The sequence below is a fragment of the Apis laboriosa genome, unplaced genomic scaffold (assembly GCF_014066325.1).
Source record: "Apis laboriosa isolate Shangri-la unplaced genomic scaffold, ASM1406632v1 scaffold112_cov148, whole genome shotgun sequence".
NCBI lineage: Eukaryota > Metazoa > Arthropoda > Insecta > Hymenoptera > Apidae > Apis > Apis laboriosa.
The window spans coordinates 1,569,103-1,595,419 of NW_025220865.1; the positions used below are offsets into that span (position 1 = coordinate 1,569,103).

The 26,317-nt window shown below is 28.9% G+C and overlaps 1 protein-coding gene across 17 annotated transcripts in view; it reads right to left on the bottom strand.

Moving 5' to 3' along the window:
• Positions 1–26,317, bottom strand: part of LOC122714678 (potassium voltage-gated channel subfamily KQT member 1) — a 123,997-nt gene that overhangs the window by 24,373 nt on the left and 73,307 nt on the right. For 15 of the 17 annotated variants that reach the window (XM_043936278.1, XM_043936382.1, XM_043936346.1 and 12 more), the window contains 7 exons: positions 14,004–14,094; positions 9,741–9,867; positions 8,513–8,688; positions 8,067–8,207; positions 5,587–5,697; positions 4,574–4,780; positions 349–369 (listed from right to left, as the gene is read on the bottom strand). In XM_043936278.1, coding sequence (XP_043792213.1) covers positions 349–369; positions 4,574–4,780; positions 5,587–5,697; positions 8,067–8,207; positions 8,513–8,688; positions 9,741–9,867; positions 14,004–14,094 — 874 coding nt within the window. The remainder of the gene's footprint in view (positions 1–348; positions 370–4,573; positions 4,781–5,586; positions 5,698–8,066; positions 8,208–8,512; positions 8,689–9,740; positions 9,868–14,003; positions 14,095–26,317) is intronic. The other 2 variants (XM_043936271.1, XM_043936263.1) reach the window with 1 other exon arrangement.

Consider the following 26,317-nt stretch of genomic DNA (forward strand, 5'->3'; position numbering starts at 1 on the left):
AAAAAAAAAAAAAAAAAAAAAAGAATCGAAAAATCATCTCCCCCCTTCCCCCCCCCCCTCCCAAAAAAATGTGTGAATATATTCGAAAGCTAGAAGTGATTTGAAAAATTGAGTAGGATCGAGTGTCGAGGATAAATTTCGCATTATTTTGAACAGACTCGTGTGTTGGCGACACGAAAACCTAGCCACCAATCGTTCCCGTTCCATATTATGTGATAAAGAAAATGTGAATAATAATAATAATAATAATAATAATAATGATAATAATAATAATAATAATAATTGATAAATAAATAAACATGCAAAAGATTAAAAATTGAAATAAATCTAAAAATAGCCTTTACATACCATCTTCTTTACACAAATCAACTGAAATATATATTAGGTACATTTTATATATATCGTATCCAAAAGAGATGAGAGATGTGCTTTTTTTTTCTTTTTTTTTTTTTTTNTTTTTTTTGTAAATATATGCATGATGATACGATGAATGGGATTATACGTTATTATAATGTAATAAATTCGCGACAGATAGATAGATGGGCGTGTGAAAGGAAAAAAGAAATAGCGAGGACAATGGAGATATAACACGCGAGAATTTTTTTGGCAGCAGATGCGAGAGAGATACCTGACGAGTGAGATTTCTCTTTGTATATTTTTTTCTCTCTTTTTTCTTCTTTTTTTTTTCTTTTTTTNTTTTTTTTTTTTTTTTTTTTTTCATATAGAATCTCCATGTGCCGATGAATTTGTTTGAAAATTTCGTATATTTCGAATCGACAGATTTGAAATATTCAAAATTTTCTTTCCACGGACTTCCTTTATATATGCAAATTTCAAAATAAATTTTTCTCTCTTTTTTTTTTATAATTTTATAAAAAATTGCTTTTTTTTTTTTTTGCTTTCGGGCATTATGTTCGATTAGCAGATTGGCAAAAAAAAAAAAAAAAAAGAAAGAAAAGAAAAAAGATAGAATAATTCGCAAAAATATCGGCGAATGAAATTTTCCAAGCAAAAAAATAATTAAATTGCGCTAAATCGATGAAATGTTGGAAAAGAAGAAGAATCGCGATGCATATTTTTTGCAAAGTGGATAGAAGAAACATCGAAAGAAATAATTGAAATACGAATGCATTGCGAGAGAGAAATATTTTTTACATACAATATTTGTATGTAACAATATTCGTTTTTTCAGTTTATTATTTAAATACAAGTATGATAATAAATTTCGATTGTCGAGTCATGTCGATCATTTGATTCGAACGTTTGTTTTTTTAATTTTTTTTTTTTTTTTTTAATAGAAAGGATGCGAGAAGCGATTTGCATAACAAGTATATAATCGAAGTTTTGAAAGCAAGTTTCTACGAAAGAATGTTCAAATATCGTGGAAAAATAAAAATGATTAATCGATGCGTTTAACTTTCTGATGAAGCGTCATATGATACACTACTGAAGAGAAAAGTTTAAAATAAACTTAACTTAAGCATTCACTTGAATATATTCGATACTGAAAAAAATTGCAGGATTTTCATTCGCAGTGTAATCGAACGAGAGAATTTTTTTGCGATAGAAAAAGTAGAATTTTTTTGAACAAAAAAGAAAAAATATTTAATCTTTGATATTTTTTTTTCCCCTATAAAAAATTTGGAAAAAAAATTAAGAAAAGAAACATCATAATTTTGATATTATTCCGAATTAAAATTTCGAGGAATAAAGAAAATTTTATATTTTAGTAATAACAATTTTTCTGAAATATTGCTTTTTAAAATTACAATGCCATATTTCAAAAATTCAAAATAATTCGAAAAATCCATAATATATTTCTAAGATTCCGAAAAAAAATATTTCCCATAATTAAAAATTTCAAATAAAATAAAAATAAATATTTTACGGGATTCTAAATAAAAAAAATTACACACAATATTAAAAAAAAATTTCTTTCATTAATTGATTAAATTATTGTATGAATTATTCAAAAAGTTAATTTTCCGCAAAAAAAAATTTCCACGTGGAAACCATTTTTTTTTTTCTCTTACTTCCTTAGTCAAAACACCATCCCTAATTCGATTACACCACAAATTGCATCGCGGTTCGAAAATTCGTCGAAACGAAACGGAAGTTAAGAGACAAACGATCCTCGATGTTGGAAATCAATAATGGAAATCTAAAAAACGCAACTGAGGAACTGAGAAAACGAATAGAAAAGCGAAGAAATCTTCGTTTCGTGCCGCGACACGAAAGAAGAAAAGAAGAAAAAAAAAAAAAAAAAAAAACGTTAATAATACGTAATAATACAAAAAGCTTCCAAGCATAATTCGAAACTGCATCAACACCACGAATAATCACTAGCAATACTCAAGTTTTAATTATATTTCGGATATTAGAGCGGCACATTGAAAACACAGAACAGAATTCACATTCTTTGCTTACAATCAATGTTTTCCAACCTTTTTTTTTTCAGCTTTTTGTCATTATCTCTCATAATGACTAACAAACGAAAGCAAGTTGAATATTTTGATTAAACGTTTTATTATTGATTCAAGATATATTGAAATATATTTGAAACTGCACGCGCCCTCTAGCTTCGAAACGAAGTTGGAAAGATTGAGGTTAGGTTAATTGGATCTTTATCTTTTCCAACAAATGTGTCGCGAAAGAAATTTCCAACCTTTTAGTTTTCTCGTATGTTTCGAGGTTATGAGTAAAATAATACTATATTTGAAGAGAGGGCAGTATGTAATTTTAAATATTTTTAATTTTTAATTAAAACGCCCCATTGTTGGAAAACACTGGCTTACATCCATCCACTGCCAAATTATTTGTCTGCATCACGAGAGATAGATCGAAGTCCTGTGATTAGTAATGGTATACAGGATTTCGTACGAACGTTTTTTCTTTTAATAATTCTTTTTAAATAAATTTCTTCGATTTTCTCGATTTCTATCGACAAGTAGCTTCAGTTGAAATAATCTATCTTCGATTCTAAATTTAAATTCAAAGAACTTCGATACAAGCAGATTCTGGTCTTTAAAATGGCGTCGTGGATAGTTTTATCTTTTTGAAGAAATTATTGTATTTCGACATCTATGAATCGTTTTTGCTTTTGAATACTATTATATTATATCGTTATTATACAAGGTGTTCCAAAAATGTGGAAATATAACTGGAAATTTCTTAGATAATTTCAAGATATCATTTAAAAATATAAGATATCAATTTAAAAATTTATTTGATAAATTTAAATTGGGGAAATTTAATAGAAATTGCATTTAAAATGAAATAATTCTTCTATAAAATTTCCAACGCCATTTTAAAAGCATCTTTTATGTACTGACTCGAACAATCTCGGTAATTTATAATCCCCTAAAGAGTAAACTGAGATGGGAAAAAGTTTAAATAGTTCGTTTTACACGGAAAAACGAATTAAAATTATTAAGTAAATTTTAAAATTTAATCCAATTTACCGAGATCAAACGAGACAAACACGATTTTCACGTACGACAGAAAAATCACAAATGAGCTTTCTATTCCGAGATACGTTCAAAATACAAAGACTGGAATAAACTCGATGATTTTACTATTGTTGAAACAGATTAATAGTATAAATGTTACTGTAAAATTGTTGATTTTTGAGAATTGAAAATTTAAAAAAATATAAATAATTATTTTTAAGATAATAATACTCAAATTTCGATTTTGATAATATATGCTTATCTGGTAGAGAGAGCATAATTTTATCTTTGATTTTTTATACATACAGGAAATATGATTATAAAAATAACTATCTCTAAAGATACCAACTAAACAAATATTATAAAAATAACTTTTACTTGATACAAATACAATATCATTTCATTCTTAGAATTATTTAAATAAGAAAAAGTCACACCTCATTAATTGTGAATGTAATTTAAAAATCAAAATCCAATTCAAACCTGATTTAAACCAAATACTTAATATCCCTTGTTCTAAATTTTCTCTTTCATTTTCTAATTTTCATCCAAACCAAATTGAAAAAGATAGACAGAATTGAAAAACCTTTAACTAAAAAAAAGTTAAACATGAATGTCCATAAATTTACCAAGTGAATTTAACTTGAAGACTTTACCTTCCAAATTCCCTCACACCTTTAATCAAACAACACTTTAAGCATCAAAAGATCATCAAGACACACGCTTTCTTCTATACAACTTCACTCTATCCACAACAATCCACAACAATCAAGAATTAATTCCACAAGAAAAAGAAACAAATATCCAAAGTTAAAAAAGTTTTTACAGTAACATCCGCCATGATAATCTGTTCAACGAAAAAAAACACCAAACAGTCCTCCAATCTCGACATATCCTATATATATATATATAAACGTTCCATCGTCAAGAAAAACGAGAAGGAACCCGGCGTTGTAAAAGAATATATATATTATCGAAAATGATCGATTTTGATTTAAAACGGCCGAGGAACATCGTAAAAAAAAAGCAGCTAGAAACAACAACAATCAACGGCTATAGTAGCTACTGCCACTGAACTCGGGCGGAAAGAGGAAAAGAAACATTTAGTCAAGAAAAAACCTTACCTTTCCCAATGGTGTGGAGGGTTGTCCGGTCGGTGCCGGATCCTTGATGTAAATGTTCCACGTGGCCACGCTGTTGATGGCTTTGTCGGCGGCGTAACACCTCCACAGGCACTGTATCAACATTGCCGCGGCAGGTATCTGCCTATTGAAGTGTTTCTGCCGTTGCTTTTGCTGCACCTTCAACGCGAAACCGGAGCCCAATATTCCCTGGAAATTTGTGGATATTTTGTATAATAAATTATTATATGATTAATTATATAATTATATAATAATTATAATTATTATATTATATTATTATTTTGTGTAATAAATTTATTATATTGGTTAATTTTTTTTATTTAAGTTTATTTAAAATTAACAGATATCCAAGCTTCGTGACCAAGAGATAAATTCTGAAACGTTTTATTTATTTATTTTGTGTAAAATAAGTTATTATTTATATAAGCATATAATTGTAAATAAAATATACAAGGTAAGTATAAAAGGTAAAGGAAATATTGCACATGTGGATGATTTTATATTAATATTAGTCGATAGATATAATAAAAAAAGAGAAGGATATACATTTAATATTATTATTTATGCCGGCGTTTTTCTCGCAAATAAATAATAGTTTTCAAAAAAGGATAGAAAAAGAAAATGTTTTGCTATACGGTTAATAAATTAAGATAAAGAGTGTCTTTATCTTTCTCATTCTTATATTAAACGTACGTTGAACTAAATATCCGGTATTTGCATGGTCAAATATTTTTATGTTTGCTATTTACAAAATATCTTTGAAGCATATTATTTATTTCGTACATATACGTAAATATTTAAATGTATATACAACAAATAAATACAATATATGTTGCACATCAAATATTTGTACATTCAGATGAAATTCGAAATTATCCATGTTTCGTATTTAATATTACGAAATCTTTGATTCGTTTATTCTTTTCATTGGAAAACAAATAAATATAAAATTTTTAAAATTTGATAAAAAATATATTTATATATATATAACTTACGGCTGGAAGTGCGAAAAAGGATATAGCGAATACGCTGAAACACGAGGCGACTATTTTTCCCATCCACGTTTGTGGGACGGTATCACCGTATCCGATTGTGGTTACAGTAATCTGAAAGAGAGAAAAGATTTTTTTTCATTAGATCGTTGAAAAATTTAATTTCGATCGATTTCGCAAAATTAAAAAAACGCGAACAATTTGCGATCTAAATTTTTTCTAAAAAAAAAGGAAAAATTAATAACAATATAATTGTACAAAAATAAAATATCTGCATTCTAAAAATAGCATCCTAAAATCGTAAAATCGCATGTACGTAAAAAACCAATATCGCGCTACCAATCAGAAACCTCACCGTTTCAACACAATCCCCCGTCCCTATTCACAAACGTGTAACCACACGAATACACGAAAAAGAGAGAGAAAGAGAGAGAGAGAGAAAGAGAGAGAGAGAGAGAGAGAAAGAAGAGAAAAATAAACGAAATAAAAAAATAATTTCTCGTCAAATTCGAGGTCACAGTAACCACCGCCATCGTCCGACGAATATTTTATTAAAACCTCTTTCCTGTCGAGCGTCCCGGTAATTAACGCCAAATTGAAAAACAACCTAATTAAAATTTCAATTCCCCGTCGCGTCTGTCGGATAGGGTTAGAGCGCAGGAACGATTCCAAGAGGGAAGCCAATCCCCTCTTCCTCCCCCCTCCCCCCTCCTCCCCCTCACGGAAAATCGGATGGAAATCGGTTGAACGCGGGCAATCCGCGAGGCGGCGTTAATCAAGCCCGCATTTAAATCTCTCGGCCCCGGCTCCCCCCCCCCCTCCATCGATCCCTTGGCGCTCGTTCGACAACGAGCTAGCTATAAATACAGATATATATTTTCCAAGCGATTAGCGACCGCCGTTTGACAAACAACGCTCGTAGGGATTCGATTCGATTCGATTCGTTTCGTTTCCAGATAGGGAGAAAATCGCTCCGCCCCGAATTAATTATTGGCGTTAATAGAAATTGTATCAATGGACAGGCTTATTAAACCGGTGAGTGAATGAGTGGATTGGGTATATACGTGTGCGTGGTTGGTTTTGGTTTGATCGAGGATTGATTGCTTCGAGTGTTTCTTTCGAGATTATTTTAGATTTGGTATAATTTTAATAATAAAAATTATTATTTGTTTGAAAGAGAGATCATTATTCGTTTGTTTAATCTTTTGGAGAACAATTTTTTTTCGAATTTCTTGACAAAAAAAAAAAAAGAAATAAATGAAATACGGTTTACAATTAACAAGAGATTAAAAATAGATACTTCGTTGTGCGTCTCTTTCGAAAAAGTATATTTGTCTGAATGTATTGTATTTGATGTTGGAAAAAAAAAAAATTGTTCGATCCAATTTTGAAAGATTATTCTATTTTAACGGGTGATCAAATATCTTTTGGACCGTGAATTTAAGCGTTTGTGATATGCGTTAATACATTCTTTTATTTTTTTTTTTTTTCGCCCGCAATATAAATGTTTATTAATTTACAAATGAAATGGTAATAATAATTTTTTTCCTTTATTAAAATTTGTTCGTAATAAAAACTTAAATGTTGCGTAATAAAAACGACAGAGAAACACATTTATGGATTAAAACGAAAGCCTGTGAATGTTTGCTTGATCAATCAGTGAAAATATTTCAAAGCAAATATTTAAAAGCAATTCGAAATGTTCGAATCGGGAAACTTATCGAAAGAAATATCTTTGAGTTTAAATATAAAATTTCAAGAGTCACGTGAAAATATCTTCCGAGAGGATAATTTTGCCTTTCTCTAAATTTTTATTTAATTTTATAAGTCGTTAATTATTATTCTCTTATAATTTCTCTTGTAATTTCGTTTATTTAAATTATTTAAAACGAAAAATTTCTTTTAATAATTATGAATCGATCATTGTTAAACTGGCGAGATTAGAATTGTAAAATTCACGATGATTTGAAAAAAAAAATGGTTCGAAATTCATTTTATTCAATGGAACGTTTATATTTCTTCTCATTTAACTGTATCATCCGGGCAATCGAACTCCTATCGATTATCCCCTACATTAATGTACCAGTTACTACTTCAAATAATTGGCTAATTATTTCATCAATTGATTTAACAATTAAATTTTTATTTTAACTATTTTAACTTTAAATTAATCGTAAATACTTTAAACAAATATCCAAATGAAATACCAATTAAGTTGCACAATTATAAATTAGAAAAAGAAAAAAATAAATTCCATAATTTTAACGACATCAAAAATCAAAATTTTTAGATAGATACATTGATGTAATGCGACACATACATTGAATTATATAAAAATACATTCAAAGAATGAAGTAGATTTTTATTTTTCTAATTATGCTAATAAAAATTCGCAAATTAACCATAATAAAGAAAACAAATTACTATAATAAAACGAATAAATGTGCATTAAAAAATATAATAAAAAGTGAGTTTTCACTCACCACGCCCCACCAAAGTGCATCGGCATAGCTGGAAAAATCTGTTTTTCCATCGGGACCTATTACATCTTTTTCGGCAAGATACACGAAGTAGCTGCTGAAAATGAGACCTAGGAACCCGATGTACAGTGTCGTAATCAGCTCCTATAAAACATCGAAAATATTCTTATTTATAAAAATTGAAAATAAAAAAATATCGAAATTATTGTAAAATAGAATATACATATATTCTATTTTAAATCTGATTTAAGAAAATTAGTAATAACAAATTAATAATAACAATAGTAATAATAAATTAATAATATATTATAACCTATAAATAATATAACTTATATGATATATATTTATACATATAACCTAACCTATACATGTATAATACTTTATATATATAATGAATAAATAGATTATTTAAATCTTTAAGTTAATAAATAAAGTTAATAATAAAATACCTGACGATGGATGAAAACAACAGAGCCGAGAAGTCGCCACGTGCCACCTTGTCGATCGACATGAAGCATTCGTAATATTTGCAAAAATCTTATGCCTCTTATTGCAGAAGTGGCAAATACTTGACCATTGCTTCCTACAGACAGCACCACCATCGACGCGACCACCACGATTAAATCTAAACAAAGATAAAAAGAAGAAAAAACAAATGAAATCAATATACTTATCTTTCTCTTTTCTGTAATAATTCGTATTTATCTTCAAACATATAAGAGAACGAAAGAAATATATATTAATAATCCTTTTTTTAAACACGATGATTCGTAAAACATAAAATAGAATTTAACGCGTATAACGAATATTAATTGCAGTGTTTAGGAAAGCGTTCAGACGACGACTGAGCATATGATTTAGAATTACGTCTCGATTTTGTTTACATACTCGGTCGGTCTATTATCGACGACTTCTCCGAATTGAGATAGTAGGCAAAACATAAAAATAAATAATAGTATTCGTACGATAGCTACGTTTGTTTTCATTACAATTAATCATTCGTAGTAGACTGAAAAAGAATATTATGATATTAAACATTGTCTCGAATGTAAATACATTTAAAAATAAAACTTTCGCAAGTTACTCTCACGAATATTCTTGTAAGTGCGTCTTACATTGTAAATAATTCTCTGAAGATAACTCTCAATGGTATCCATTAACAGAAAATAATTCTCAAGAGTAACGAAAGTTTTACTTTTTTTCATCTGTAAATTAAAATTCACATATATAAATATGTCATAGAAAAAAAACGATTTAATACATATGAAAGAGATTTATAGAGATTTATAGACTACGTTTCAATTTCGCATATTTTTATTCTCGTCAATACAACTTTTTTTTTTCGAAATATAGAAATAAATGATAGAATTCACAAGATTCATATGAATCGTATTAATCTCAAAAAATTCAGATAAATCTTCATTAATCAGAATGTATAGATGAAATAAGATATATATAAGAAAATATAAGAATATAGACGAATCACACGCCTTTACTAACTACTTTAAGGCCTTAACGAGACAAATAAAGACAATTTTGACACCGGAGGAAATTTCGCCTTTCAAAGAGATCTAATTTCGACCACGACAATCGGAGGACGCGAATATTGGATTAACCCTCGGGCACAGAGCTAATTGAACTGGGATCAGGTGTGCATTAATGGAACGCACTACTCACCTATGATACAAATCGGTTTCCGTATGAAGCGGAGCCTGCCGCAACAACCCATATACTTCGATCTGCAACCCGCGCTCCATAATCTCACCAAGTATTCCACACCGAAGAATACCACCAAACATATTTCCTGTGAAAAAAAAAAAGAAAATGTATGAAAATATTTTTCTTTTTTTTTTTTTTTTATGTTTCATTCTTTCTTTCTCTAAATAACTTAATTACCGTAAATTTTTATATGCAAATGCATATTTTTCATATTTTTCTTGTCATGTTATTTTTATTTAAATATATATGATAATTGAATATTAATAAAATTATGAAAAAGATCCCAATTGTTTTGTGTAAAATAAAACAATCAAGTCCAATTTTTTCAAACAAACAAGAGAAGCTATTCTTATGTAATATTATAGTGTAAATTTTATAATAAGTAAATTTACATAATGAAATTGCTGATACTTTATAATGTATATTACATAATTAATCATGTTTATGTAATAACATATTTTCTATGACTATTTTTACTTTAGCTGTATAAAAATTCGTAATTCTCTTAAAATAAAAAATGGATAACGATGAATAGTGAGTAATATTTTTCTTTTTATTTTTTTTTTAAATCCAAAAGGCATAATTTTAAAATCTTCTGAAATGGTCTAAAAAGAGTTTAAATTAAGCTATTAATTATTACATGAATAACGAGCAATATCTCTTTCTAATCATAAAAGACTATATCTAGTTTAAATAATTTTTCTGAAAAATGGATAAAGAATATTATGGAATAATCGCATCTTCATTTCGTATCCATATTCCGTACATTCTGCCAATTGAAGTTCCATTCACGATTTTTCCCCCTCCCTTTTCATGCAATATGAACGGCGCTTTATTCTCCACGTTACCGTAAAAACCTCTTTTTTAACAGGAGTTTGAATAGTCCATTGGGTTCAAAGGGTTAACCTTTTCGAAGAATATCTAACTCCGCATTTCATATGGATCCAAAGTTATAGTACGTGACTTTTTTTTTTTTTTTTTTCACTGGATATTCATCTTTATCGCGATAAATAATTCGTTTAAAGTTATTTTAAAAATTTTTTAAATTTTTCATTCTTTTTTTATCATAAATGATTTATCTTTTCGCGAAAATTTTAATCAAATTTTAATCGTAAAAATATTAATTCAAGTTGTTAATTTTATTTAACAATATTTAATTACTTGCATTTTGTTTCAAACACTCTGTTTTATTGCGTGATAAAATATGAAATATAAAATGCGCGTTAAAATGCGCTTCTCCATGTATTTTTACCGTGCATTTCATCCGAGTGATAAAGTTTAAAGACAATATTCCACGATTTAAATAAATTTCACATTTATTCCCATTACTATAAATCTACAAAATGGACATATAAAAAAGAAACAAAATATCAAAAATATAATCACAATATCTGAGGAATAAAAAATAAACCTCCATTTTTCTTACTCATGTTCATTAAAAATTTAATTTTGCGTAAAAAAAAAAAATCTACTCGTAACGAAGTTTTATTCAGAATATAGTTAAATGTTCAATTATTATGCAAATAAAATTAACATCAGAAGAAATATATAATAACATATTCATTTATATTGTTTACATAAAATACGAAATAAATACGTATTCACATAAACGTGAAATTACACAAGTTTAAATTTAAACTTGAATAATTCTTAACCTCACAATCGGAGAACACGATCGTGCAAATATCGTAACCGTGTATAAAAATTCGATCTAAAGTATATTTAATCGAACGATCAATTGCGATTGCGTTAAAAAAAAAAAAAAACGTGAATGTACAGGTAAATGAGCCAGAAAAATGTGAAATAAATTGCCTCGACCGACCGATAATCATAATAACGGCGAGAAAGGCATTTTCCTGATGACTTTCTGGGGTAGCGCAGTCATTAGTTCCCTGTTCTTAAAATAAATGTGCAACGAGCTCCAACGTTATATAGAGATGCTATATCGATTGTTACGACCTTTATTGCAATGCCACGACGCTCTGTAAAAATGGGGACATCGATGACAGAATCGCGATGTTCTCTTGTTTCGTGAAACTTTCACATTTCTTTTTTTTTTTCTTTTTTCCCCCATCCTTATATTATACCATGTTGATATTCGAGATATACAATAATAACACATCTGAAATAAAATTAAAATAAAATTGTTAAAAATAATCTCTGAACTCCATCATTGATTCATTTGAGAACAAATTTTATTATCACAAAAAATGTATAGCTTACATATAAATCCTTTTAATTATTTGAAAAATTAGTTGATGATTTTTAGAACTTGCTTAGATAAAAATGAAAGATAAGATAAAAATGAAAGATAAGATAATTCGTATTTAAATATTATATTATATAACACATATTAACACATATTATAATAACACAAAATAAATAAAATTAAAATAAAATTGTTAAAAATAATCTCTGAACTCCATCATTGATTCATTTGAGAACAAATTTTATTATCACAAAAAATGTATAGCTTACATATAAATCCTTTTAATTATTTGAAAAATTAGTTGAAGATTTTTAGAACTTGCTTAGATAAAAAATGAAAGATAAGATAATTCGTATTTAAATATTAAATTTGGAATTTTAAAATTAAATTATTTCTTCGCAATAAACATTATTCGATCTTGTTTGAATCTAATTAATTAATACGTAATATAAATATACAATTCATCTATAATAAGAGCAATAACAATACAAATAGTATATTTTTTATGATTATTTTATGTGTAAAAAAAAAAAAAAAAAAAACTGATTACTAAAAAAAAAAAAAAATTCCAAACTTGTTTTTTCGCGTCTATTTTTATCCTGTCAATGCGGAAGAGAAGAGGAAGCCAGGGAATGGCTTGTCATTAGGGACAACTTGTCAAGTCCCTAGCTTTTTATGATGTATACCTTAGATACATAAACAGAATCTATGGTTTTGCAACTTTAACTTTGGACAGGTACCTACGCAGAAAGAACACTTACATAGGGGTCGAGAAGGGGCTGACAAACCCTTCGGGCGATCCTTCCGCCCTTATTCCGTGATATTTGCATAATGACTTATGGATGAAACGTGACCACGTTTCGTAGGATCGCGACACGCACCGAAAACTTGCCGGAATTTCAATTACAGTGGAAAGATTTCAGTGGAAATTGCGCTACGATCGTATTTTATTCAAGGCGAATGAATTTTGGTATGTTGAGTATTTTAATTGTTGGAAACGGGAAAATCGTTTTGATTTTCGATAATATAAGATTTTTGAGATTTAATGTTATCGAAACGAATACGAAAGTAAGAATCGTTTCAGTAAGTAAGTTTTATTTATAGTTTAAGAATCGAACAATATTAATTAATCAAACTAATATCGTTACGTATGACCTTTTACCATCCGTAGATAAAAATCGAATTTTATCTCGATAAAATAATTCACTTTTCAGGATGATACAATTACGGTAAATATAATTACGATCAATATATTTTAATTACGTATATCACGCGTAAAACGTTATTCATTTTATTTAAGAAATATCAATTATTATTTTATTTTCCTTCCAAATTTTCTACGTAGAAAACCAGAAAATGTAAAGCGATACACAAAGCGATAAGTTTCGCGTATAAGCAATCAAAACGACGAGACGCGGCAGAAAATATAGAGTGAAAGGAGGTGGTTAAATGGCCTTGAACAACCATCTGAAACTATAGGCAAGAGGCTTACGGAGATAAAAGAATAGCACACAGTTTACTCGAGAAGTTCGTAAAAGTAATGGTAAAAGACCGATGGAACACTTCGCTTGGAAGATACATCGGATAAAGGAGATCGTTCCCTGTGATTTCGCGAGTGGCTCTTGTTCGAATGCCTTTATGGCTCGAGATTTTCCCTCCTCGAAAGTCGTCGAACTTTGAACCAAGTTTCCGCTTATAATCCCGTTATAATTAATTAAATCCGGTTATCTCGAACAAGCTACGCTCGAATTACTCGCGAAACGATGCTTTGTTTGCGCGGTGTGTTTAGGCGCGTGTGATTTCGTATGATTTCGAGGAAGTTTGACAGGCAAACAATAGCGAGGGCATGTCAACTTTCATTTCCACGAATCCCTTGATGTTGTAGGGATCACTGGAAGTACAATTCGCGTATATTTATTACTTCACCAAAATTATGAAAATTTATCTAATATTGTTTTTATGTTATAATTGTCACTTTGTTAATTAAAAATAATCGATGAAGGAGCACTTACCATCCAAAAGAGGGTTTCGTTTGCGAAGTTACTGTATTGCTCTATGGTCGACAAAACGCTAAATATGAGGCACACCAATACCACCATGAACCTGAAAGAAAATAATTTCATGTTATTTTTGTAATAAACGAAATGGAAACATTGTACGAATATTTTTATATATATTGAGGAATTTATCGAAATTTCAATCAAAATTACTCGCTATCAAATCAAGTCGAAGCAACACGTGTCGAAGCTAATTAATTTATTCATTGTGAATAGGACAATAATAATTCGATATAAATTTTTTCCAATAATTATTTAGCACATTTGCTTCCACTTGTTCGTTCGAGGCGATTCGATAGTGGTTCATACCCAACACTACCGTTGCTGCGCTCTGTGATTGACTAAGCGTTTCTTTAATAACTCGTTAACAATGTAGAAACGAAAATTTTCGCCAAAAAAAAAAAAATGTTGCTTGAAATTATATTTCAGAAATCAGTTAATTAAACTATATCGATCGATTCTCGTATGAAATAAAAATCAAACGAATATGATGAGAATGTTGAGGATAGGATTCGATTAAATCGCTTTATTTTGCGGTCATTGGAAATTCATGAGACGCCAAACGCCAAATTAATTAATCGTCGCGATGTTAATTATCAAGGAATAACAGCTTGGGGTCATGGGAAAAAGGATTTATTTATAAGCGAGCCAATTCATATGCATTATCGATTCTAACCGTTTTATCATCGAGACATTTAGATAGCCGCCGAACTGGGACGTCCGCTATATCTCTGTACAAGTTTTGCAATTCATGCGGTGGAAAGGCGCTTATAACAGCGCGTTTATTTTTAGCCATTAGCTCGTTATACGATTAAGAAAAATCACTTTTAATCACATTTGAATCAATTGAAAATGAAATTGAATTTCAAAATTTGTTGGTCATTGAGTCATAAAATATGATTATTATTATATTGATTAAAATTAACACAAATTTTTTCGAATGCCATGATACGTAATAAATCGTTAGGATAATAAGATAGAATATTATATGATAATTACGTTGAAACAGAGAAGCTTGTACGTATAGATACCGATGCAGAATTTCCCTTTCAAGTAAAATCGAAGCAATGGGATATCGACCTTCTATGATCATGAAACAACACCTCTTTGTCGAGGCCAATATCTCAAATTCCATATTAGATTTCCACGAAACCAGTATTGGATTACTAGACTATCAGACGAGACGATTCAGGTCTTTCTTAGAATTATGATCACAAGACTTGCATGGTTTTCATTTCAAAATTATGATACAATGCAAATTACATCGTATCACATCACGCATTTTGAATAATTTGTAATCTATTCAGAAATTATGCGAGATTAATATTAGAGAACGAAAAACTCGAAATTTGATCTTGAATTTTAAAATAAAATAAACCACGATAACCACTCGATATCTATCTCGAGAAATTCCCCTATTTTTTTCGTATTTCATCATTTTGAATATCGCAGAAGTCATTTCCATCTTGTATCAATGTATCTTACTTTGTAATCGCGTAATTAATCGTGCCACAAAGTTGTTTTAAGATAACTGCACTCTCGAAATAGCTCTTCTACTCTAAATTATGGCAATTAACGCGATGATAATTCTCTCAACTCAAGATATTATCTACTTCCATACAATTATCACTATAAAAAATTAAAAATTAACGCACTATTTATTAAGAAACTATCGCAAATTTATAAAATTTTTCTTTGGTAATATTTATAGATCCATTTATTTAGTTATAAACTTTTATAATTTTAAAATGTAAAATTAAATTATTATTAATTATTAAAATGTAAAATTAAATTATTCAATTAGTATATAAATATATATATATATGTCATTAAGACACATTCAAAAAACAGAGAAAATAGTGCCAATGGTGTTCCTTTTTTGTTTTACCCCGATATTTCAATCGGTTACCAAGATATAAGAATTCAAAGAGTCCATAATACTTTAGACAATGCTTAAGATATGAATGGATCCGCAACTTAGTGATCTACATTTTTTCCTGAAAGAAATGCATATTTCTTCCACTTGTCTGAAGTTTGGAATAGGTTAGCGAAGCCAGAGCTCCGAGGATTAAAAAATTACCATTCTCTTTACACGACGATATCTCAAGAACTAAAACTTGTATTGGAATAAATCAAAAAACGTTTTAAAGAATAAAATTTTACGTTTCTGATGATCGTTCATTCGTTCACCAGAAGCCACTAAGTTCGGAATTATATATATTTCAAAGTTTTTCTAATTTTAATACGCTTAGCTACGTGATATTTGTTGACGTCCAATCCATAAATGTTGGAAATAAAAATTAACGATCATCTTGCTTCTGTCATTATATACATATGAAGTGTATTTTTCACTTCGCAGAATTCTAAATAATATCGAGATATATTCAAGCAAAAGAATATGAAAAATTGTAACGATCGTTATGATGAATAGTCCGTATTACTTATGAGTCACGCTCCTTACGGAATAATTAAATCCACACACAAATTTGAAAGAAACAATAAGGGTCGTAATTACAATGCAGTGATCAATTATTCGGTAAATTATAGCTGTTTACGGTCACGAATGCACACATTATTAAATCGATCGAGTCGAAAGTCGAACTGTTGTTTTGCGTGTTTAAACATTTTCTTCATGGTTACAAAAATGTTTTACTTGATAATAAATTTATCATTTTGAAATAAAATAATTTTAAAAAAAATGAATAATTTTTTAAAGAATTTCAAATATTATTAAATGAACTTCAACTTACTGCACAAACTAAAATATTATATAAAGAAAGTATAAATTATGTTACGAAAAGAATTTTATATTTTTTCTAAAAAAAAAAAGAAAAGAAAATTGAGGGAATTGCCTCGAGATATAGCAATATAGGGCACTGTTACTCTAGTAAAATAAGTTACTTAAAATGCATGGGACTCGAAAAAGTGGGGTAAAAATAAAATTTACAGAGAGGAAACGCGATAAACTAAGAGATATAACTAGGAAGACGGAACTGTAACTTGAATGAATCCTTTTCGAATTTTCAAGTACGGCAGGCTACTGACTTAGAGACAAGGACGATCTCATAGAACATTTACTGCATGAGAAATGAAGCATGCTCTTCTCCATGATATCAAGACTATACGATCCGTACTAAACTGATCCACAGTCGAGAAACTACGAATTTCACGATTCTGACTCTCGAGAGAAAATTTAATTATTTAGTCACGATGGTCAAAATGCGACTACTATGCGACTCTTCAAGAGAGTTCTCTTATTGCAATCTACACTTATATATATATATATATATATATAAAATTTACTATTCTTTCTTTTCATAAAAATTAATTTAAAGACAAATAAACGAAGAAATACATTTACGTAAAGAATAAAAATATTCATTTTATAACAGATCTATTTTCTAAAAAAATAAATAATCTCGTTTCGAGGTTGCAACTTTTATCAGTATTTTTAAAATATTATGAAAGATATATCAAGATATATCAAGATTTGATGTACGTATATATTTTTCCATATATTTTGAAGGAAAGAAAATATTAAAATTTTTAATATCTTCATCGTTACTTACGCAAACTGTTACACGAATAATTTAATAATTTCGAAACCAATAGATATCAAATACTCGAAAGTAAAGAAGCGATTGAAAAAAAATTAAAAAGTCGCGAGCAAAATCGATTCTCATTTAAAACTCATTTCGAATTAACTTAAAATTAAACTTACAAATATACGACAAAAAAAGAAAAAAAAAATAACATATCTCGATAATACCAACGAAAATTCCCTACTTTCACTGTCACGCGAACGATGAAAATTTGCAAATCGTCTCAACAAATTTTTCCATCGATTATACACAGGTCGCGGTGAACTCGAAAGCAATTTAATTTATGCCCGCGGTCCGCATCAGCACGCGAAGACGATCCACGAGCCGATGCGGAATAACAAACGAAGCAACGATAGAATATGCACGAGCACGATATGTAGGGCGATATTTAACAGTTGGAAATGCAGATGCCTCGAGATTTCACCACTTCCTCGGTATATTCGATTCGAATAAAGCCAATCTCGCGTACCGTACCCCCTATCGTGACACCTGTGCGTTGGTTCTATTTAATTCACTCATATCAAAAAAAAAAAAAAAAATTGTAATTAGATACTTTGTGTTGAAATTTTCCACGTTTCTAGATTTTTTCTTCTTCTTAAAATATTCATTTTATAATAGACCTATTTTCTAAAAAAATAAATAATCTCGTTTCGAGGTTGCAACTTTTATCAGTATTTTTGAAATATTATGAAAGATATATCAAGATTTGATGTACGTAAAAATTTCTAAAGACAGTGCTGTTTATTAAAAATTATTTCCAAACAACCTAAAAAAAAGTATATTTAATTATTCGATACTCAAAAATTTATTTTCTGACAATATAAACAATATCGATACGATTCCAAATGCAAGGAGTTAATAATCCACTATGTGTGCATTAGACGTGGCGATAAAATAGGAACGGTAGTGATACAAATTGAAACGTGGCCGACAGCATCTCCTCCGCCCGGATACCACGGGATATTAACGCGGCGGATCGAGAGGAATCGTGGTAATCAGCGTGAACTCGACCGATTGTGCAAGCAATTTATTAGCGAGCGATAGATCGTTAAATAACGACGAGCGTTAACGAAGTCTCCACGTGTTCCACGCTTTAAGATGGCGTGTCGACCGACTATAATTCCGGGCTGCACACCTCCCTCGACTGCCACACGTTGCCTCACGGGTCACCTTCATCGACCTACTATGATAATTGTCCCTTGTTCGACCCTTTTCGCCCTTTTTACGGTGTTGGGCAAAACCTTTGGCCGTTTCGTGTCGATAAGTTTGTGTCCATTCGTTATCGTTTGCTTTTTCCCTCCCTTTCATCTTTTTTTCTTTTGTTTTTCCTTTTTTCTTTTTTTTTTTTTTTTAGATTTCCAACGCTTAATTCTTAAGTTCGTTTTAAACAAGATATATTATCCTCGATAGAGATGGGCGAAATTTAGAACGGTCGAAGTTCAGATATAAAGTTACTTCTATAAGTTACTTCAATAATTTATTATTCAATGAATCGAGTAACCGCGGACTATAGTCGAAGTTGTATAAAGAGGTATAAGATAATGGTTATAAATGTTATTCAAATATTTTAAATGAAGTTATTTAAAGAAATTTTATTCGAAATTTTAATTAATTATTTTGGCCCTAACTGTGATGAGTCTATAATGGATATATGTGTTATATTTATCAAAAGTGACACAGTTCAAAAAAAAAAGTATGTATTTTTCTTTTTTAACGAGAAATCGAAAATTGTTTGCGAGTTTTTAAATGAATTATTGAAGAATAGATTGAAGATAGAAATTAACGAACGAATGATTATCAAAAATTCTTAATTTCGCTTAAGAGATTAAGAATAGAATAGGAAAGGTAATAGAAAAGAACAAATAACGCCATCTATCGAAAATTATTGAAAGTAATCGAAAGTCGTTATAATTTTAAATCTAATTTCAAATCGATCACTTATTTTAAAACGATCTTTAAAAACTTAATTTGATGATAATTCAGCAATTTTAATTATAATAGATATTTAAAACGATAGAAGAAGAATATATCATGAAACGATATATTTGTAAGATATATAATATTATAAAAACTAAACATCAAAACGAGAAAATAAACGATAATAAATTCTCTTTGGAAAATCAGAAAAGTGTCGCTTATAATACATTCGTTGTATACCACTTGACAAAATCGTTCGACCAACAAGGGATAAATTCTCGAGCACCTATCGACCGTCCTCCACGATGAAGAGTCTATCGATGTCGAGAGCACACTAATCGTATAGACTATCCTAACGATAAAATATGATTAAATACATAAGATAAACTATAATTTCCTTGCACATAATGCAAATACTGCAACATATTGCCATATCTCGTTCATTATTTCCTTAGATTTTGTTAAATATTTTCATCAAAATTTTAAATAAATTCATTTAAATGGAAAAGAGAAATATACAAAGATGATATTTATTCACGCGCATATTTGTCAACGAATCATTTTCATAAATCGAGAGAAAAATAAGATTGTGTAGGCGTAATTCGATTATTACGAGGGGCCGCTGATAAAACATTGGTTTATGACCGATGGTGGTTTAATGTCCAGGCGAAAACGATCGGTAAAATAATACAAACCGCAATTTCACCGAAAATGAAATTTTCACACCGTGCATTTTACTCACGATCGATCGATCTGTCCGTTCGTATCGCTCGTTATTAAGCTTGAATCGGCTGAATCAGATTTTTCTCTTCTTTTTTTTTTTTTATTCCTTTCCACGGTACAATTGTATAAACCACTTGCGAGCAATATTGTTTGGTTAACTAGATTACGATTTGCAGGACATGAAAAAAATAGGATTCATTTGCGATGTGCATTTTGAAAGATAAGAGAATTTTTTTGTGTATTATTCTATTGTAATAATTAATTTTGGTAATTTGAAAATTTTCTTTTCTTTTTTTTTTTTTTTTAAATACATGAATTGAGTTTTTTTCTTAAAAGTTAATTGTAATTTGTATTGAAATTGTAATTTGATTTTAATTTGTGAGAAGATTTCTTAGAATTAATAATACTGGCAATTAATATTCGAGTACCCATTAATAATGTTTCATTAATGTATATAATTGTATGAAATTTATATTTTAATAAATATTTAAAAATGTGCCATTTAATATCTCTGAAATAACATCTCTGAAGAATTTTTTTTAATATAGATAAGTATCTCGTTTAAATAAACATCAATTATGTATAATGCAAAACAAACATTGAATTATCATCAACTTATGAATAAATATAGACAATTGAAATCTGAATTATATATCAGCACGCAAAGTGAATATACCTATAAAGTTTATAAATTTATAAATGTATCACATTGTAATTTCAAACAAGCCATCCTACTATTTTGAAATTAATGACAATCTGTTTAATAGATTATAAGCATATTGAATTATTTTAAATAAAAATGTGAATTCTGATCAAGTTTCACATATCACTATAATTAAGAGAAAAATTCTTAACTACTTCAATTTATATAATGAACAATTTTTTTTTTAAATTAAAAAACTTTTTTATATAAATAAAATTGAAACTAGATTATTGTATTTTTAAAAAAAAATAAGTTAATTTTTTTTATAGAGAATAAAAAGAGCTGCATCAATTACTGAATTAATAATTATATGACTCCATTAAAAGAATATATATCCCAGCTATGACCTACTAAAAATATTCTATATTATTATATATATGCTTTTAACAATACTTGCATAGATAGTACATATAGTTACTATGTGTGAATTTATGTTTTAAAATATTCGTAGCGTGAAAATGATTCCCTTTTATCACATCTTTCTTTACTTTTAGGTCTATTTTATTCCTCTCGATTTTTTTTAATATTTCAGGCTTTCAAAAATTTTGAAAAAATTTAGGAAATACTCACTAACCTCTCTATTTCAATTAACCAATAGATTTTCAAATTGATTTTTAAAAAAAAATCTTTTTGATAATAATTAGAATACTAAAAATAAAAATCATTCAAAACTATACGGAAATAAAATAAAATGGACGATTAATTTCTCGTTCTTTAACAAGATCAAAAAAAAATTCAAGATTTAAACACACTATTTCAATAAATGTATAAATTTTTTACAATTCAATTCTTTTCACATAAAATTATTTATGTGAAAACCAAAGATTGATTTCTGAAATTCAAATACAATTAAAAAATGATATTTTAGTAAAAATAATTTAGATAAACCGCAAAAAATTTTGACAAAAGTTCACGAGAAAGTAGTCGCATAATGTCGCTTCGATAAACTCTCGAAAGCATCTTCGAACTCGAAATGTCGTTTGCGAACTCGATACTTGTAATACGTATATTTTTCTGTATTTGAATGAGCACAACCGACCGACCGTTAAAAAATTTAACGATGCTCATGTATGGAATGAGGATTGAAATGCGAAAAATTCATGGCACGCCTTACTCGGAAAGATTACGCGCGTGCATCGTCGAGAATGATTTCCTCTCTAAAAATAACAAGCGACACGCAAATAGCCGGCATATGCATTGCACCTAATAATGCTGCTATTTATGCAGTCAGGGAAGTAGGCCGAAGCATTAGTAGCAGTTAATGTGACGTTTCTTCGAATAAAATGCTACTATCAATAATACTAATAAGATTTTATGAAAAAATTTCATGAAAAAATATCAATGTTCAAAAAATAAGTTAGAAATATGATGTATTGTTTTCATTTTAGAAAGGTTTTTTTAGAAATTTAAAAATAATCATTAAAAATAAAGAAACAAATAAATCGAAAAGAATGAGAAACTTACGCAATTAAAATTATCTTCGATAAAAAATCATCGTCTCGTTGAGAAAATTTTCGTGCAGATGATAGTTGATTATAAGCGAAACACACAATATGTCTACTTCCTTTGTAAAGAAACGAGTTAAGAAACGACAAATATTCGTTTTCAATTTTACATCGATTATAAAAAAATGTATTTTTCTGTTCATACGTCACTGAAAACTTATCAATACGTTTCAGAATACGAATAAATTAATGTTATAAATGTGATATTAATATTGATTAACATTTACGTTATAAGAATATATACATTTTATAAATTTATATTAATTCATTAAACATCAAGCACCAACAATAACGATTATTGAAAAGATGCCTAAATAGATTAATTCACTGTTTAGTTCATTTCACTATTATATCGAAATACAAAAAAAATATATTAGAATAATAATCACTACGTAATTTTAATCTATGACAACAGAATGTTAAAAAAGAATAAAATTCGGAAAACAAAGCGATGTACTGCGCACAAGTGATATTACACCGTTTATTCGAAAAGGTTACTGAAAAGAAACAATAAAAGAAAGGCGGGAAGTGCCATCTATTGAAAACATAAAATAGGTGGCGTAATTAATAGAAGTCCCTATGGCGTGTCATCGTATAAGGTTGCTGATTGGCTGATTAACCATCTAAAATATTTTCATCTTTCCAAATTTTATAAAATTATATGATTTTACGATTAGAAAAAGTTTATCATTATGATATTAAAAAAAAATTCACAATTTTATATTAATCATTAATACATTAATAAGCTTATATTTATAAACTATGTTAAATATGAATATGTATATGTGCAACATAGTGAAATGGCTGACAATTATTCGAATCAGATAAATAGAAACTATAACTAATGTTTCAGTTACATTCAAAAGGTAAGCTTTGATATATTCGTTACTTTTATGTCAAAAAAAATTTGCAATATTCCTAAAATTCATTTCATAAATTTATAGATGAAATTGTAAGTTTATCAATTTCTCTTGAAAGAAAATTTCACAAAGATAATGATAGAGTCAAATTAGTCTTATAACCTCTTAATAAATACTCGATCTTTACATAATTTAGAAGATAGGGAATATTTCATATAGTATCTATATAGAATTATATAGCATTCCTTACATATACTGTGACTAATAAATTATTCAACTCGGACGAAACATTCCATAGATAGGAAATAATTTATCATTGAGATAATCTTGCAATTTATCCACGGAAGTATTGCAAATTCATTAAGCTCATATCCCTTTCTTCATTCTGAATTATTATCAAATAATCTAAATCGGTGTACTACTACAACACAATAATAGCGATAATTTGAATATCAATCTATGCAATAGAAAATCTAACATTACATTCACTCTCGTGATCTAATTTAAATTCCTTGAAATATTCTGAACTGAAAAATTTCCCATATAAAATGACACGCGATCTGAGATCACTATCACTTCGAGTGCAATATTTATTCCTATTTTGCATACTGTCCAAGATATCAATTGATCGAGCAGGTATAGTTAAACTATTACTTTGGATTTTTATCAGGTAATATAGCGTGAAGTAGACCGACTTTTCTTTCTTTCAAGTATGTCAACAATATTTTGCTGAATTAAAATTCAAATTATTAATGAATTATAAAGAAAGCTAATTTTATCGTTGACAATTTCTAGGTTAAAAAAAAATGTCTAAAGAAGGATATGCCAGGAAACCAGATAAATTATGCAGTTCAAAGTTGTTCGAAGTTGATGAAAAAGAGATCCACGTATTCGGAAATGAATGGCGCGTTCGAATTGCGAGTGTAACTGCGTCGAGGACAAAATGAAAGACGCTTCCGTGATAATTTCCGATCGTGACGTTTCGCATCGTCAAAACTGCAATAGCGTACTTTATTATCGTGGAATCAACACGGGTCACTCGGTTGAAAATTCTCCAACATATGTGTCCAGAGAAAAAAGAGATAAGCGAAAATATATAGCAATGGAAATTCGAACAAGAGACGAATCAGTATCATAGAACGTTGCATTTTTGACTTTAATACATCGAATAAAAAATTCTGCTTTGCATATTTTCAGAAGGAATTTCCATGAGAATAGCAGTTGATCATTCCTGATTTAAACAATAAATATATTTAAACATTCCTATGATAACCGATAGAGTTCAAGAACCCAACATGGTCATCAATCATTTAAGGTATTGTAGAAATTTAAATATGTAATCTCTATCAAAAATAATTTTAAAACAAAATAGCAAATTAATCACTTACGATTCAATTTCAAAATTTCAAAAGTCCAAACTCGCCGTCTGGAACAAGTATGATTAATAATGACTAGTAAAACCGGAAACTGAAGTAACAAGAAAGAAAAACAGGACACATAACGCAGCCTCATTAAAAGGTATCAAGTAGAAACTATTCTCTGCAACAGGAAATTAACGAGGAACGATAAGAACAATCGTTTTGCTGTCATATAGCAGACGATAAAAAAGGGAAAGAGGTGAAGATAAAAAGGGGAGCATAAACGTTGCATTCATGCGATCGATAGGCTTCGATGCCACGTTTCATTCTGCATGTACTTTGTTTTCGTAATGAATTATTTAAAGGGTTGCGGTACTTCGCGGCAACTTTGAAAAAGGAAGGACACGCGTATCCAAAAAGAGAAAGAGAGAGAGAGAGAGAGAGAGAGAGAGAGAGAGAGAGAGAGAGAGCAATCGAGAAAAAAAAGGAAGAATAATGGAAACCAACGAAAATTCTGAATAATACATGAGAAACTGAGAGTATTTTGATACTTATGCAGGTGGTGGGGTCGTGGGCGGATCAAAGATGGATTTTTACGATACACCCGAACGAAAAAGCAAACGGAAATAAAACGGTACGGTCAGGAACGATATATAGGTTTTAAGAGGAAGTGGAAACATGTATACTTTCTAACAGTGCCTTCCTTTTAGTCGAAGGTTTTACGATGACGTTTATTCGCGGTGCTCGTCTCGCGAAACGCGCGCCATTGGGGGTAAAAATAACCTTATAAGACGTGAAACCTTGGTGATAACATTTTTACGATTTTCGCAATTTCCGAGTTGGGAAAGGTGAGTAGATATTTATTTTTTTTGTTAACACGTAATTGTATTTTATTTTATCTTTTTTTTTTTTTTAGAGATGGCGTCCAGCGTGACCAAGGGGCAAATGGATCTAGATATCTATATCCTGCTCGTGATATTTTATGCAATCATACAAATATATGCATGTCCAGGAGTACTATTTCGAATTTCAATTTTGAAACAAATTTCAAAGAATATCTAAATATATGTATTTTGAAATATTTGTTATATTCGATATTAGAGTAAAAGTTGATGAAAATTAAACACAAAAAAATTATAATAAATCGTGACAGTAATTATAACAAGAAATTTATTTTCATTAGAAAATAATCTAATAAATATTTATTTTAGGATAGAAATTTTTTATGAGCCTTTCTCAATTGAGATTCGTAGGGCTAAGTTAAACTTTGTTCGAGCAATAGTTCGTGAAGTTTAAAGCTTAGTTTACTGACGTTGAGCCAAAGTAGACAATTAATCAAAGTATATATTTAATAATTTCAAACTCTTATATACTAGCCTTTTATAAAAGTTGCATAATGACGTTGGAAGTTATGTAATCACATTTACCAACAAGTTTCAAGACTTACATATTACTATTAATTACTTTGTCCAAAGTAATTGTTACTTTCTATAGTATTATAATAAAATAATAATTAATTATAATTTCTTTCCTTATAAACAAACAAAAATATAGAATTTTGTTAAAACAAAAATAGTGAGATTGCTCTATCTTCGTTGCAC